Source organism: Echiichthys vipera (genome assembly GCF_963691815.1).
Source record: "Echiichthys vipera genome assembly, chromosome: 21".
Lineage (NCBI taxonomy): Eukaryota > Metazoa > Chordata > Actinopteri > Perciformes > Trachinidae > Echiichthys > Echiichthys vipera.
Window position 1 is genome coordinate 15,443,776 of NC_139846.1, and position 15,741 is coordinate 15,459,516.

At 41.2% G+C, this 15,741-nt stretch overlaps 3 protein-coding genes across 3 annotated transcripts; 2 read left to right on the forward strand and 1 right to left on the reverse strand.

Moving 5' to 3' along the window:
- Nucleotides 1-450: 450 nt before the first annotated feature.
- On the forward strand, nucleotides 451-9,754 carry hgd (homogentisate 1,2-dioxygenase). The gene is made up of 14 exons (XM_083936301.1): nucleotides 451-572; nucleotides 1,843-1,914; nucleotides 3,008-3,096; nucleotides 3,190-3,295; nucleotides 4,564-4,623; nucleotides 4,710-4,801; nucleotides 4,943-4,977; nucleotides 5,091-5,170; nucleotides 5,471-5,570; nucleotides 6,143-6,267; nucleotides 7,939-8,043; nucleotides 8,139-8,265; nucleotides 8,690-8,871; nucleotides 8,984-9,754. Exons 1-14 carry the CDS (start codon nucleotides 558-560, stop codon nucleotides 9,128-9,130), a joined length of 1,335 nt encoding a protein of 444 aa, XP_083792427.1. The 5' UTR covers nucleotides 451-557; the 3' UTR covers nucleotides 9,131-9,754.
- A 151-nt stretch (nucleotides 9,755-9,905) lies between these two features.
- ndufb4 (NADH:ubiquinone oxidoreductase subunit B4) lies at nucleotides 9,906-12,715 on the reverse strand. The gene is made up of 3 exons (XM_083936302.1): nucleotides 12,532-12,715; nucleotides 10,969-11,112; nucleotides 9,906-10,056 (listed from the first exon to the last, which is right to left on the reverse strand). Exons 1-3 carry the CDS (start codon nucleotides 12,706-12,708, stop codon nucleotides 9,994-9,996), a joined length of 384 nt encoding a protein of 127 aa, XP_083792428.1. The 5' UTR covers nucleotides 12,709-12,715; the 3' UTR covers nucleotides 9,906-9,993.
- A 115-nt stretch (nucleotides 12,716-12,830) lies between these two features.
- LOC310963531 (sperm-associated antigen 16 protein-like) lies at nucleotides 12,831-15,741 on the forward strand (the record flags this gene model as incomplete). Its single annotated transcript, XM_083936395.1, has 3 exons — nucleotides 12,831-13,515; nucleotides 15,539-15,639; nucleotides 15,724-15,741. The coding sequence occupies 3 exons, from the start codon at nucleotides 12,831-12,833 to the stop codon at nucleotides 15,739-15,741; spliced, it is 804 nt and encodes a 267-aa protein (XP_083792521.1).

A 15,741-nucleotide genomic window follows, 5' to 3' on the forward strand; every position in this document is an offset into this window, starting at 1 on the left:
GCCTTTGATATCTATTTTACTAGCTTTGATAATCTATCTGTTTATTCTCCCATTATCAATATTAGACTAAAAGGTAATATCTGGGGTTATAGTGGTCTGTGATACTCAAAATAACTTGAGATACAGCCTTTCCTTCCTATGGAAACTGTATTACATTGGTCCTGTTTGTTACCAGTATGTTGCACTCAAAGCTTTTAAATGCAGTCTTGGTTCTTGTTTGTCTTGGCAGTGACACTGGTCCTTGTTTGTGCACATTTCGGCCATCCGACCCCGTCCTTTCCACTCTGTATGAGACCCTGCTGTTGCGTCATGGAGCCTGCCAAGGCCTAATTGAACCCACATTGAGAAAGAGCAAAAATCCAGCCCCCTTTTTTTCATTGAACCCACATTGAGAAAGAGCAAAAATCCAGCCCCCTTTTTTTCACTCATATACCAGCATGCACTCGCCCTGCAGTGGATTTTGGTCGAAGGGAATGCACTAAGAGTCAGACTGCAAGTTAATTTGTAACCACTGAGGCACTTTAACAGCTGCGAGGGACCTTTTAACAGACAGAACAATGGCCGGACTTAAGGTAAGGCAGCTTTTACTCTTGTTTTTTGATACTACTTGAGAATTATGCAAAGATAAACTGCATGGTCGAGACAACATTAAGCAGACTGGCTGACTGAAGGGCGTTGTTGCCTCTGACCAATCAGAGTGCTGAATTCAGCAGCTGCCCAGATGTGGTCTGCCAGTGTCCACAAGCTCACAGAACAATGCTATATCAGTGAGATGCCTCATTTCAACAGATAAAAACATTTTCCATTAATGTAATTTAGTAATGCAAAGAGTCAAAACCCTACATTTGCAGTGAATGATTTTAATTTTAATATTAATAATAATAATAATAAAATCAAATAGAACACGTAGTATTTTAGTAATGGCCATTAAAAGTTAAAAACTCCAAACCATTTAGTGCAGCATTAGCTCTTCGTGTGCATTATTTCACTGGTTTCTGATACAATGCATTGTTATGTGAGGGTAATGTCTAAGGGGTAAGGTAAGGTATTTATTTATTTACCAGGGACAGTGCACAATAAACTCTTAATATTAGCTAATAAGTTGGAATTCATCTGTCGTCCTGACGGACAAGTGCAGTGTTGTGTCAGCTTGTTGGCTTCACTCCAAAGCATTTTAAGAATGAACGTAACTAGATTACTTATTATGACTGATAGTTCATGCAGTCTTAACCTATTTGCCAAGTGTTAAATGTTATTTGTTTTTTGGGTTTTTGTCTTCCTACTCTGACTTAAGTTAAGTCCAACTTTACATAACATTCTTTTATGAGGAAAAGACATTTAAACCCATGCACCAAAGGCATGCATGCGCACATATGGAACCCATCCATGCCTGTCAGTGCTTTTTGCAGACCAATAATGACTCAGCAAGATTTCTTCACATTGTGAACTTTTTCTGCATAGAGGAAGACATGGCTGCTGGTGTTCACTGCCACTGCAGAAGGATAGTAATAAGAGTAATAATCCTATCATCATTGAAATATTGATCAAAACGTACTGTGGAGGATGTTGGTGTAATTAGTCTGTCTCTGCAACACAATAACAAAAATAATGGATGACTGCGAGGGGGAAATTTGGCATAACTGCAGTTTGTTTTATCATAGATCTAATGTGAATCAATATGACAACAATTAAGAAAAAGACAAGCCTTAATGACAAGCCTTCAAATTTAATTATAACCAGCATGAACACATTTATGCTGCATTACAATGAAGCTGCATGGTGTTAACATGTGATTTTTTTCTTCACTATAACTTGGCTTAACTTGTTGAATGTCTCTTACAGTACATGAGCGGTTTTGGGAATGAGTTCTCTTCCGAAGACCCCCGCTGTCCTGGATCTTTACCTGAAGGACAGGTGACAAATACATCCACAAAAACACACATTGGGCTCATTGGGGCATTCATATACTATATATTAACCAATTTTGCTTAAATAAAATCCTTGGTGAATTGCATGAATACTTAAAGCTGGGGTAAGCAGTCTGGAAAAGGCAGAGACACCAGAATTTGATAAATATAACCCTCTCTCCCTTCTCTGTCCTAAGCCTCTCCCACCAGATGAGCAAAGACAAATGACACGCTTCGTACAGTAACCTGTATGAGTGCTAATCAATTGCCATCATCCAAATCATGATTGTGATCCTAATGCCATATATAGTAGCCTTGTGAGACCATCCTGATCTCGCAAGCACCAGTTTATTTTACCTGCAGCGACGTGCGATGGAGAAAATTTGGAGCCATTTGCCAAGTGAACGTCCAATCAGTGTTGCTTTTGAGGCGGGTTTAATTGTGACGCAATGCATGTAAATTGGACCTGATCTAGACACATTTTCAGACAGTGGTTGCTCTAATTCTGTTTGCCTTTTTTTCTCTTGGGTCCTTCTGTTGGAATATGGACCGGGCTCATGAAATCATGCCATTTATCCATAAATTTGCATTGCGGAAAAGGCAAATATCTTTCACCTACATGTTCATTACTTTCTGAGCTTTGCCCCGACGCTCTGTTCATACTTCATACGCTTCGTTGATCTGACTGATTGATTTGGCCCTATACACAAATGATTAATCCAATCAGCAACCAGTATTTTCACCATTCCCAAAAGATCCCCAAATAATTCCCAGATGGATAAGCTGAGCAAATGAGAGTCATGCGAATCAATCCATCTGGAGGCGTGAGGTTAACTATATAGCATATTCTATGAAAATGACTGTTGCAAACTTGTGGGCCTGTATAGACCTTTGAGATGACAAACTGTGATTCAAGGGTTAGGGTTTGCTGCTTTCATGGTCAGACTCTCTTTTCGACTCTCTTTTTGATAATTCTGTCTTCTCTTGCTCGGGTGTGCCCTCGAGTGACTGCAAAAGAAGAAAATGACTAGACTCAGCTTCAGACAGACCAGTGCGAACACATTAACACCCTGTCTGAGCACGCTGTTATGTCTCTACAGAACAATCCTCAGGTCTGTCCCTACGGCCTCTATGCTGAGCAGCTCTCCGGCTCTGCCTTCACCTGCCCGCGGCCAGCAAATAAGAGGAGGTATTCCACTGTTTTTGAAATTTACGTCAGTCACGCTACAAGACCAAATGGAACTTAGACATATGGATGGACTTTTTTTCTTTCTCTCTTCAGCTGGTTGTACCGCATCTTGCCGTCCGTCAAACACAAGCCTTTTACTGCAGTGCCGTGTGGAAATCTAACAGAGAACTGGAACGAGGTGGAGCCTGACCCTAACCAGGTATATTTAGGCTCAAAAGGAAGAGTTCCCGCTCATTTTGTCTTCGCTTCAAGCAGATAAACTAAACCTTGGTCCCTGAGTCCCTGAAAACTTTTCCAAATGTAAAATTTCCCTATAAGCGCAATAAATAAAGTTTAGAAAAAAAACAACAGCCTTAATTGTTACGTATTAAGCTTATGTTATGTGCTTTCTTGCGGATATACATAAAAGAAGATTAATACTACTCTCATGTTTATATGGTAAATATAAAACTACAGCTAGCCACTGTTTAGCTAAGCTTAACTTAAATAAAAACAGCGGTAAACAGGTAGCCCAGCCAGGACAAAAAAGTTATAAATCTGCCTACCAGCTCCTCTAAAGATCATTAATTAACAAGTTATATCTGGATTAATCATTACAAAAAGTAAGATAAGTTAAGCAGTGACTTCCTATCACTGTATGCTAAACTAAACTCTAAGGGGGTCGCATAAACCATAAACCGGATTTAATTTAGCATTTTGTTATGGCTAGGGGCTAGGGGCTAGGGGCTAGGGTCAGGGTCAGGGTCAGGGTCAGGGTCAGGGTCAGGGTTAGGGGGTAGTGCTACAAAAGCCTATTTGCTGTGGAATTCTGCACTATTTGTGAAAAAAATAACAGACCAGGAACATCGGACACTTTCTGTGAAAAGCGGGGAACATCTGACCTTTTTTTTTAAAAAAAGGGTCGGCTGTTCCCCGGTCACATACAAAGCGGGGAACATAGGTATGCTTCTGTTCAAAGTCCGCATAGGAAGAGGGTAGGGGTGGATGGATTGGAGAGTCTAACAAACACAGAAGACCAGGAGACCGCTGTTTGTGTCACGTGTGAAACCAAAAGTTGTTTGTTTGTTGTTTATGTATCGTTTTAACTAACTACTAACTACTAACCCAGACCACTGTCTTTTCTAGACTAGTCATTTTATTGCCTAAATCTAACCAAGTAGGCCTAGTTGTAGTTTTGTTTCAATTCAAAACTTAACTTCATAACCATGTGTTTAACACATTGATTGTTTCACAAGGTACGCCGGTTGCTAGAAAACACGTCTCCCTCGAAACGTAATTGCGAAGGCAGTTTCGTTGTATGGTAAAGTCATTTTTCAGGAGACAGGCTTGTCTGTACAGACATGAGAATGATCCTATAATCTAGCTCTCTGCTAGAAAGTGAATGGGCCTAAAATGTTTCATAAGTTAAGGGCCTTTAATGCTTAATACTCTGCACCAAATAATTCCTTTCAATTCTCTGTATCACAGCTGCGATGGCTGCCGTTCAACATCCCCAAAGCTACAGAGAAGAAAGTGGACTTTGTGGCTGTGAGTTTAACTTCTTCTTTTTTCCATATTATTTTTTGAATCTAAGTTTCTCAGTTCACTGGTTGGGATTTTTACGTATGTTGCAGGGTCTGCATACTGTCTGCGGCGCCGGAGATACCAAATCTCGCAACGGCATTGGCATCCATGTGTACGCCTGTAACACCTCCATGGTTGACAGGTGAGTGTGTATTTGTGTGCAAATGTGCCCCCATCATGTAACAAATAGATGCATTTTCACATATTAAACAGCTACAAAACCTTTGGTTACGCTCTGATGATCATTTCCAACTTCTCTTCTTTTCTCCCTCTCTTGTTCCAGGTGCTTCAACAACTCAGACGGAGACTTTCTGATTGGTGAGGAAAAGAGCTGTTGATGTTTTCACTGTCACCTATCACGAGAAAAATGATAGCTCAATCCTCAGCCCTTCTTCTCTTTCAAAATGTCTTTTCTCTGTTTGTCTCTTTAGTCCCCCAGCAGGGTGAGATCTTGATCACCACAGAGTTTGGGAAGATAATGGTCGAGCCGAACGAGATCTGTGTCATCCAGGTGAGGTCTATGTTTTTCATCTCCCCAGTTTTCACACAGAAATCTACCACTGTGTCTGCCCCCACACCCCACTTACCATATTTCAAAAGACATAGTTCGGTACTTTTCAAAAATGACCTTAAAGATAAATAACAGTGGAAATAGGTTTGAGCTACAGAAAGCTTGACTACCAGCACGCAAGTTTTCCCGAACACATTAGTCCATGAACCCACTAGTCCCCCCAACATCGGTACATTCGACAGTTGATTCCTAACAACACTTAAATGACCCTATCCACCACTTCTTTTGTGTTTTGTCCAGCAAGGAATGCGCTTAAGTGTGGATGTGTTTGGAGAATCCAGAGGCTATATACTGGAGGTGTATGGAGCCCATTATGAACTCCCTGACCTTGGACCCATAGGTGTGTGTTTGTACGATGTTTGTGAAAGTATGTTCATCATTCTTTGAAAGCTGTACACCAATCTATTTGTGTCTGTTTCTAACAACTGCCTACAGTTGTTTGGATTGTTTTTTTACCTTCTACTCGATCAATGAAACCATCGGCTATCCGTCTGACGACCATTTAGTCTCCGGGGGCAACGGCTAATATTTCAGGCTTTCCGGTGCAGCCAGCAGATATACGGGTTAAGATTTCCTTTTCCCAGCGACAGTCATTGTTTACACCCCAAACATTCCCATCAGCCTCAGCTGTACTTTGTGTTTAGGTTAAGCAAATGTTAGCATGCAAACATTATAACGCTAAACATCAGGCTGACATAGCATTTAGGTCATGTCGAGATGATAACACCGAATTTTCAAGAATCTTTCGTGAGACTCTCATACGTTTTGGTAATGTTGGGTTACCATCTGGACATGACCATTGGGCTGTGCCAAAGTACAGCCTCACAGGGATGATAGTGTGTAGTATTATTAATGACAATTTCAAGATTTTCTGTGTTTGTGCATATGTATGACTACACATCTGTTTTGCAGGAGCCAATGGTCTGGCTAACCCAAGAGACTTCCTGTGTCCAGTCGCTTGGTACGAGGATCGCAAAGTTGCCACAGGTTACACCGTCATCAATAAGTACCAAGGAAAGCTCTTCGGCTGCCAACAGGTGTTTTTTTTTGGGTGACATTTCATTAGTTTGTGTGTATGTCAGTAGTACACTTGCATGTACATAGACACATATGACATACTTGCCCTGCTAGCCCATTTAGGTTTGTGTTTGCTTCAGTAAACCCCATCGAACCGCAACAACGGGAAGCTGTCCAAGTGATGCATATGATTCATTAGTTGCTCCTGCCGACTGAATTGCATTCCCAGATGATTTAATATCAAAGTGTTAGCTGTTATCCATTCAGCAGGTTTCCGCCTCGACTCCCTTATGAGCCTTAATTACTCATAATTAGTTAAGGCATTCTTGAGTTACATACAGTGTACCTGTGAAGCTCTGCTTTGTCGGGAAAATCTTACCCAAGTTAAGCATTCATTTTACCATATTTCACTCAGGCAATGATCCCGCCCCTCCCGAAATGTCCTGTTGGGCGCATAATTGGATCGACACATAATGTTTGACAGGAGGTTTTTACCGAGACAAGGAGGAGGTGGGAGGAGAGGCTTGTCGGAGGCGAGGGTGGGGTGGGGGGTATGTAACCGTGGAAACTATGTCAAACCACACTGTTATTATTCCTTGTATGAAGTACACAAGGGCAAGATAATGTCTTTTTGTAGCAAAACATTTGTATCCAACCGTTATGTCCTAGGTGTCAGAGGCGGAGGCTGCTGGCTGCACCTGTCACTCTTTTTGTGGTGTCCACTTCCCAGAGTCAGGAGGGTGAGGCTACAGGGGTACGGAAATAAGGTGGGGGGATGCGGGTCTCATCTCAGGGAAGATGCTCCTGCTCCCGTCTGGTCCCGCTGTTTTGTTCCCCCGCAGAGTGCTGAAATTGCTCAAATTAACTTATTATTTGCTTGACTGGGCCAATATGTTTGTGTTTGGTGTGCATGTTTGTGCAAGTGCTTGCTCTCCTCCATTTTCCCCTTAATTTTAATCGAATATAGTGGAGTTACGACAGATGAATGTCGACGAGATGCACTGGGTAACCCAAAGGCCTTTTTGTTAATGGTAACTACTGTAACTGGTGTGTGTGGTTAAGGCCTTTTTCTTCATTAGTTATGCCATGTGTACAAATTTACTAATGCACATTTGTGTATGCATGTGTTTTATTGTTTTTGTGTGTCATGTATGGTAAGTGTACATGTGTGAGTAGCACGGAGGTCACTCAGGAGGCAGCTTGAGTTGTAATGAACTATATTGATTTCAAAGCTGCTGTTGAATGTCTTTTTGCAGTGGCATTATCAGAACAGAGAAACTATATGAAATTGCTGTGGTTTTAACAATCCAGATAAAGAAATATCTCTGCACCCACTGTTACTGCTGCTCCCTCCCCCCATAACTGTGCTGCTGCGAGCATCAAAATGCTCAAAGTTTGGCAAAGTTTGATTGTGAAGCCAATTACCCCATAATACCTGAAGCCCGTATTACAAAGAACAGGAGGAATGACAGAGAAGAAAGAATGAAAGAACACCCTCTTTCACAATCAACCCTATTCATTACGACCATTTTTTTCTCTTTATGTCAAGAAGTACTCTCTCTGGGAGTTTAAGACTACAAAGACATTATTCATTATTCCTTTTCCCTGTGAAAAGCTCAATTTAAAACCTTTTGTGTTTGTTGCTTGGGCAGACTTGTTTTTATTTTTTTGGTTCTGTGCTCTGCGCGTAGGATTTCTCTCCATTCAATGTGGTGGCTTGGCATGGGAACTACACACCTTACAAATACAACCTGAAGAACTTCATGGTTATCAACGCTGTGGCCTTCGACCATGCGGTAATGGTCATGATTAGATACACAAATACACTCCAGTGTGAATTGAGCTCTTATTTCTTCACCTCCTCACAAGTCATGTATTTATCATGCTATAGGATCCATCTATCTTTACTGTGCTGACTGCTAAATCCACGCGACCAGGTGTGGCCATTGCCGACTTTGTCATCTTCCCTCCTCGGTGGGGTGTGGCTGACCACACCTTCCGTCCACCATACTATCACCGTAAGACCACCATAGCACACGCATGTCACGCTTCAACTCTAAAGTGATTTGTTCGAAGGGGAGGAAAAGACTTAAAGAAGCAGAAACAATGAATTTAGAGAACTAGGTTGTTGATATGTAGCTGTAATTTAATCCCAATTTAAATGGAAATATCAAATGATGTCTAGTGAAACTCATTTTAGGCTATCATTAAATGAAACAAGCCAGCCAGAAGCTAACATGTCCATTTATCCATCAGTCTCAAGCCAGCAGGTGATAACAATCCACCTGCTGTATGACTCCTTTCTACCGAGGCACCTCCATAGCGCCTTTTGTCTGTTTTCACTGCAGATCTATGAGGCCATCTAGTGGAAATCAGTGTTACAGCTTGCTAACTTTACCTCATACAATGTAGTGTTACAACTCCTCCTGCTTGTCACTTTAGGTAACTGCATGAGTGAATTCATGGGTCTGATCAAAGGCCATTATGAAGCTAAAGAGGAAGGCTTCCAACCAGGAGGGGCCAGCCTCCACAGCATAATGACCCCACACGGCCCGGACACTGAATGCTTTGAGAAGAACAGCACAGCTGAGCTGGAACCCGAGAGGGTGGCTGAGGGTACCATGGTAAGTGAAATACATAAAAAGTTTTAACGTCAACTAAAGTAGAAACATAAATGTTGGAAACCGAGTCAATGCAACCAGGGATTTTATCTGGCATGCCTTTTCTTTCCTTCAGGCTTTCATGTTTGAGTCATCTTTCAGTATGGCAGTGACCAAGTGGGGTCTACAAACATGCCAGAGACTTGACAAGAGCTACCACCAGTGCTGGGAATCTCTTCGCAGTCACTTCAATCCCAACTGGAAGCCCAGCAAACAGCTGTAGAAGAACAAGTGACTCAAATGTGAAATTTTAAGCAAATACAGTTGTTATACAAAAACAAAACAATGTCATTTCACATCCAACATCTATCTGTTGATGATATTACAAAAATGAATGAAGTCATGTTTTAATGCAGAAGATTGCAAAGATTGGAGTAACCCAATAAAGATTAAAACAAAGATGACAAAGATTTGCTGTTTGTCATGTTGGAGAAAAAAAAATCACAACTAGGATGCATAAATACTTGCTGTATATGCAACCGTACAGTTTAATCATGCTGAACATACGTGCCTTTTACAGTTTGCAGCATTAAATGGACATTTAAATTTCCTGTAAAACTGAATCCTAAAGTGAAACTGTAAGATTTTGAAATATCATGCACATTCCCTCTCTTACAAATAAAAGGTTAACTCACTCTAACTGCAGATTTTGCATACAGTGGTATGATCAGTACCTTATGGCAGCTAATGTTAGCAAAATATGAATACATTTAACTGTAGAACAGCCATCATTTTACTGACTTGAACATTCTTCTCTGCTTGTGCTATTGTTACTCTTAGTTCACCATGATCCTGTCATTGTCACTTGTGGCCACAGTGCTTGCTGTTAATCAAAGGTTAAAGTCTCCCTTTAAACTGTGACTTTACTCAAGAGCATCTCAGCGATCACTGGGATGACCAGTGTTTCTCATTTGCTTTTCCTGTGCAGATTTTAGTGTATATGGCAAGGGATTATAGCATGTGTTTTTCCCACATTTCTCACCAATCGAAACCACATGACTGTTTTTGACAATATCATTTTATTTGGTTAATAATAATTACATGCAATGGCATCAGAACATAAAGGAAGTCTTCATACGTCTGAGCTCAGTGTAACAAATTGAACTTGCGATCCAGGGTTCCAGCCTTAATCTGCGCCTCCTTCCTATCCTGTAAAACAGACAACAACAGATGATGGGTTAATACAGTTTCCATGGCAACAAAGTCATATAACTCTCTTCACCTTCCGGACATTTTCTGTTTTTTTCCTCCCAGTGGAAAGAGCAGGATGAACATGATAGCCCAGCAGTGTGACAATTGCACCAAATTCTCACTGGAATTTCCACTGGCGAGGATTTAGAGGGTGAATCTCCATGACAATTGGGAGGAAAATGAAAGCAGGCAGCATTTCAAATGAAGCATTCATTTCTAACATGAATGGAACTGTGACAAAAAAGAAAAATAAGATCAGATCTATGGTGCCACCAAGAGCAAAGTTTAGGGTTATTCAAGGAATAACTATTCTTCATATTAAGGCATATATTCTTATTTTATTTCCATTTTTGTTTATCCTATATTCCGGGTTCTAGTCTATCAGTCTTGCTCTTTATATAGCCTAAAGGTGGTCAGTGGGCTGAAACTGAATAAATGGTCAATATTTGTGCCCATGCTTAATGCATATTTGGTTCTGTGTTTAGACATTTCCAAGTGCTACTGAATCTGTAGTAAATGGTTTTCAGTTTAGAGCTGGAACGATTAGTTGCCAAAATTATAAGTCTAACTATTTTGATAATCCTTAAGTAATTTTTCATGCGCAGTTGCGTTTTTTTAGCCTCAAATATGATGATTTTCTTCTTGGACATATCCTTGGACTTTGAGAAACTGGAATAGACATTTTTCACGACTGTCTGACATTTTATATTGAACAATTAATCAAAAAAATAATCAGCAGATTAATAGATAATGAAAATAAGCGTTAGTGCAGCCCTACTTCAGTTTTTCCTAAAATGGTGCAGTTTTAGGTCTGCTGCTTAAGGAGGTGTCATTCATTAAACAATGATAATCAAACATCTTGATTCATACCCTGTCCGTCTTGAAGACAAAGTATAAGACGAAGAGAGGCACAACTCCAAACATTGCACCCAACAGAGATGTCTTGAATGTGGGCCTGAAACCTATGTAGGGGTTAGCACGTGCATGGACCCAGCGTGTTAGGGCAGGGTCTTCCTGTAAAGAAAGAAGTATGCAGTTAAAATTCAATGTTCACCCTTTATAGAAAATGATTTACTATAACAAAGAAATATGACAGGAATATAAAAATACAATTCCTTAGTCTAATAAAGCTTAACAATAATGTACAACATGCAACACCATCTATCCTAAAGCCCTTTATTTTCATTAAAAAAAAAATTAAACTTTAGAAGGGACAAAAGGGAGAAAACTCTGAATCAACAACCAGTATCCCTCTAACCCTCTACAAGGATACTCTTCCATAGAGTACATTTTAACATGTTACCATCAAAATGTACAGGTGATAATAAAATGCATGATGGCTGAATTCCATTTAGCTGCACTGGTTTCCAGGTCCTAATATTTTGCATGCTGACTCACTGTCACGGCTTATTGGCACACTTGAATAATCCTGAGCCACTATTATTTGGTATTAGTAACACCTGTGCTTTTCCTACTTTGATAAGTCAAAATGTCTGCTTGCCCAACCGGTCAAGACAGGTGGCTGTCCGACATAGAGCTGGGCATGTTTGAAGTTACTTCCTGTTAAAAGGAAGGTTTTCTTTGTCACTTTGTATACAAGATTGCTGGATAAGTACTGTATATTATTATTATTATTATTATTATTATTATTATTATTATTATTATTGTTAGTGTTGGAGATATTGCAACTTGCCACTACTCATGTAGGAATTGGTGGGTCTCTGTTAATCATAAATAGGTCATAGAGTGTGGTCTAGACGTAAAGTGCTTTGAGATAACCTTTGTTATGATTTGGCACTATAAATAAAATGTTATTGAGAAGCCCCAGTGTATGCCGAACAAAAAGAAGTAGCAGCAATAGATCTACAATGCAGAGAAACAACATGATAATAACCAATGCACATTTTTAAGTAAATATTGAGTTGAGTTGAGTAGTGAATGGTTGTTTCAGTATGTTGGTGTTAGATGGGCTATATTGAATGATTATGCCATGACAATTACGATTGCTGCAGACTGTTACAAAATGAGTTATTGCGGTTTGATTGGAGCAACTGGAGAATCAGCAGTTTGGACTTGGCTCAGTTTAGTTGCAGGGTTGAAAGGGACGGCCAGATATGTGGCTATTCGTCCATCTCAAGTGATGTTTAATGTACGTGTGCTTAAAGTGGCAATGTAAAAAACAACATTGACAATACAGGTCAGCCTATCGCTTAGCAAGTCCGGCTTAAACTTTGTAAAAAAAAAAAAAGAAAAAGCCTTCCTAGTAATGTGTATTCAGTCCTGCATTAACACAGCACGTACATATACATCGATAATACATCAAAATGTTTCAGTAAAACTGTATCGTGAGACTTGTGTGCCCTGATATGATACTGTTAGCATGTAGCCTGTTTATCCAAGGGTGACATTGCTAGCTAGCAGGTAGACACTTACAATGAGCTCTTTTCTGTGCGGGTTATTGAGTTGTGTCTGATATTGCCTCTTCAGATTCGCTCGTAACGCTGCCCTTCCTTCTTCGACACGTCGGTGATCCGGCGAGACGTTGAAATACTCATTTGGGTCCAATGTTTTTGGCAGAGTAGCCAAGGGCGCCTCTCGGTAGTCCGCCATGACAGCTTGTTTGACGGAATTGAGCAAACGTGAACTGGCGAAATCTCGCGTTGAACGTCGGGAACGTTACCATAGAAACACCAAACTTCCGTTCCTCTGGCTGTAATGTGTCAAATGAAACGATGAGCGCAGCTGACAAAAATGAAGAAAAGGAGAGTGTTCTGGCTGAAAGTGAGGATGGCTTTCAGTACGAAGAAGTGTCTCTAGAAGATGACTGGTGTTTCACAGAAGGGGAGGAAGATTTGGAGGCAACTGTGAAAGCTATTCAAGACCGGGCAGAGGCTGCTGCTCCCAGGCCCAAAGCGACGCCCATCACACAGCAACCCGAGACCCTGGAGGACTTTTTACGCAACTTTCTCTCTCACATGGGCATGACAGAGACACTTGACTGTTTTCAAACGGAGTGGACCGAGATGGTGCAGAAAGGGCTACTAGATCCGGAAGGATTTGGTGTGGTGCCCGACGTGTACACTGAGAACCAGCGTCTGGGCAACGAGCTGCAAAACGCGCAGCGAGAGTGGGAGGAGTACAGACTGGCGGCCGCTGCTGGAGCCGAGACACTGGCGAGGATCCAGAAAGACAGAGACTTCCACAGGCTGCAACACAAGCGTGTTGTCCAAGAGAAAAACCGACTCATCGATGAGATGAGAAAGCTTAAAGTGCAGTGCAACAACTACGAACCTGCAGTGAAGCGGATGAATGAAAAATACCAATCCGTTTTAAAGCAAACCATGCTGCTGACTTTGGAGACGGACAAGGCGAGCAGCCAGGCAGCCCGTCACAGCATCCTATTCTGCGGGGGTGCAGGTGAGGAAGGAGCGGTGAACAGGACGGAAGAGCCAAGTGTCAAAGGGACAGCTCATTCAGTGATCCAACCAAGACCTCCTGCCTCTGTAAAAAGTCCCAGGAGTCACACTAGGGTGAAGCCAGGGAAGACAAATGTTTGTTGAAATAAATAGCCTCAACATTGTAGCCTAGGCTTCACTTTTGAGTCTGAAGTATTTACATTTTGTAGGACATGTAGATGCAGTTCAGCAGGAAATGTTGCACTATAGGTTTACTGACAATTATCAGTGTTTGTGTATTCGATACGATTTTACACCCAATATCCATGGTGTTATAAAACAGTATGCACATATATTTGTATCTATTGGTATACTGACACACATCATTGTATTAAATGAAAGAAACCACTTTTATTTGGATTATTCTCTTCTTTCTTTGTTTTAAACCAAATCAATATTTTTCATGTGATCATATCCACGACTTATCTTTTCATAATTTTCAATATACTACTCCACTAAAGGTCCCTCTGACATTAATTTAATCAACCACCTGTCATTGATCTATCGTTAAAGTTCAGACATGTTGCAATGTAGACTATAACCACAAGAGGGCAATCATTAGCAAGCTTTACTTGACACTACCACAGAGTGAATGCCCCCCAACTGCCAAGAGAAGGAGAATTTATAACAGCAGGGAAGCAGGAACCTGCCGAGCTGCACTCAAAGATAAACCAGTAAAGTACCAGTGAAATTCCTGCTCAAATGAGTGCTCATTTTCCTCTTTGGCAACAACAGAAATGCTACCACTTGTCTCCCTTTCTTTACACTTTATACTCAAGTCGTAGAGTACAGAGATGCTGAGAGAGCTCCTTGATCCAGAGAGGCCCCGGCGAAGCCAGAGTACGCGTGACCAAATGATTTATTGTCCTCTCAGGACCTATAAAGCGCCACCCGCTCTGCAGCTTTGAAACATCCATTTATGACTTCAAAATTCAATGAGCGCACACTCTCGGGCAAACAAGCCTCCCTTCTCTCGCTCTCTTTCTCCATAATGTTCAGAGAGAGATTTAGCCTCACATTAAATATGAATAGGTTGCTGCCCTGGCTGGCACCCGGCAGACCTCCTTGGCTTGGACTTGAACTTCTGGAAGTTTCTGAGCTGTGGGAACAATAGCAACAAAGTCTTTTTTTTTTCTTCTCCCCTTCCGTCACTGCCAACTTTCACACTCCTTTATGTCTTTCTTTCCACAGAACATTTGGTATTTCATTCTTTACCGTACATCAGTGAAGCTGACTGACATTTATTTGGATGCACTCACTGTGCAAAGCTTTTGACAGATAATAGAGAGAGAAAGATGTGATAGAGATAAGGAGGCAGCTACAGACTGAGATATAGAACGTGAATGAAAAGGCATGGACGATTTCTATCAAGTTCGTGCTACCTTGCAAGACTTAATCACTCCCAGTAATCAGAAGTCATTTTGTGCTGTTTTGGTCTTTTTAAAATGACTTCTACATGCAAGCCTGGCTCGAAAAGTGGAAGCAGGTTTCTTTTCTGACCACAGACTAAAAGTACTTTTCTCCTTATTCTTCACCAAAGATCCCTGAAGTGGTTTTTAGACTTAGAGACAATGACCTAATGGGTTCTGCTGCTCTTTGGTACTTAGTCATGATATTTCCTGTGCCAGAGACTCCATTACTCTGCTGCCCTTGAGGAATGTAACTAAGGAATGTAATGTTCCTTTCCACCCTTGTTTTCATCAGTACGTAATTATGCCAGTTTAAAGCCTTTGTAACTTTCACAAATGGTTTCAAGGTCGATGGGGTGGTGGCTTTAGGCAGGAGGGTTTTTTATTTCCAGCCAACATTCTGTACCTCCCAAGACCATATTACCTTTTCAAACTTGCCCACCTCTCGCTCCCTCCGATTCCTCTGGTCTGAGGAGCCTTTATAAGAAGTTTTTAACTTTGTGGCTTCATCTTAAATTCCTCAGGCTGATTTGAATTCCTCCCATGCCTGCCTGACTCCCTGTGCTGCCTCCTCAGCTCCCCTCTCCACTGACAGCCCTGTCCACTTCACAGCCCACAACGACCTTCTTGTCATACCAGAGAGAAAGGAGGATGAGATCAAGAGAACTCACGTTTCGGTTCACTTGGCTCAGGCCGAACCTAACCCTAACCTCTCTGTCTCTGTACCTGTTTCTCACGGAATCTTTCTCCTGTTTATGCAGGCTTTGCATTGTGATTGA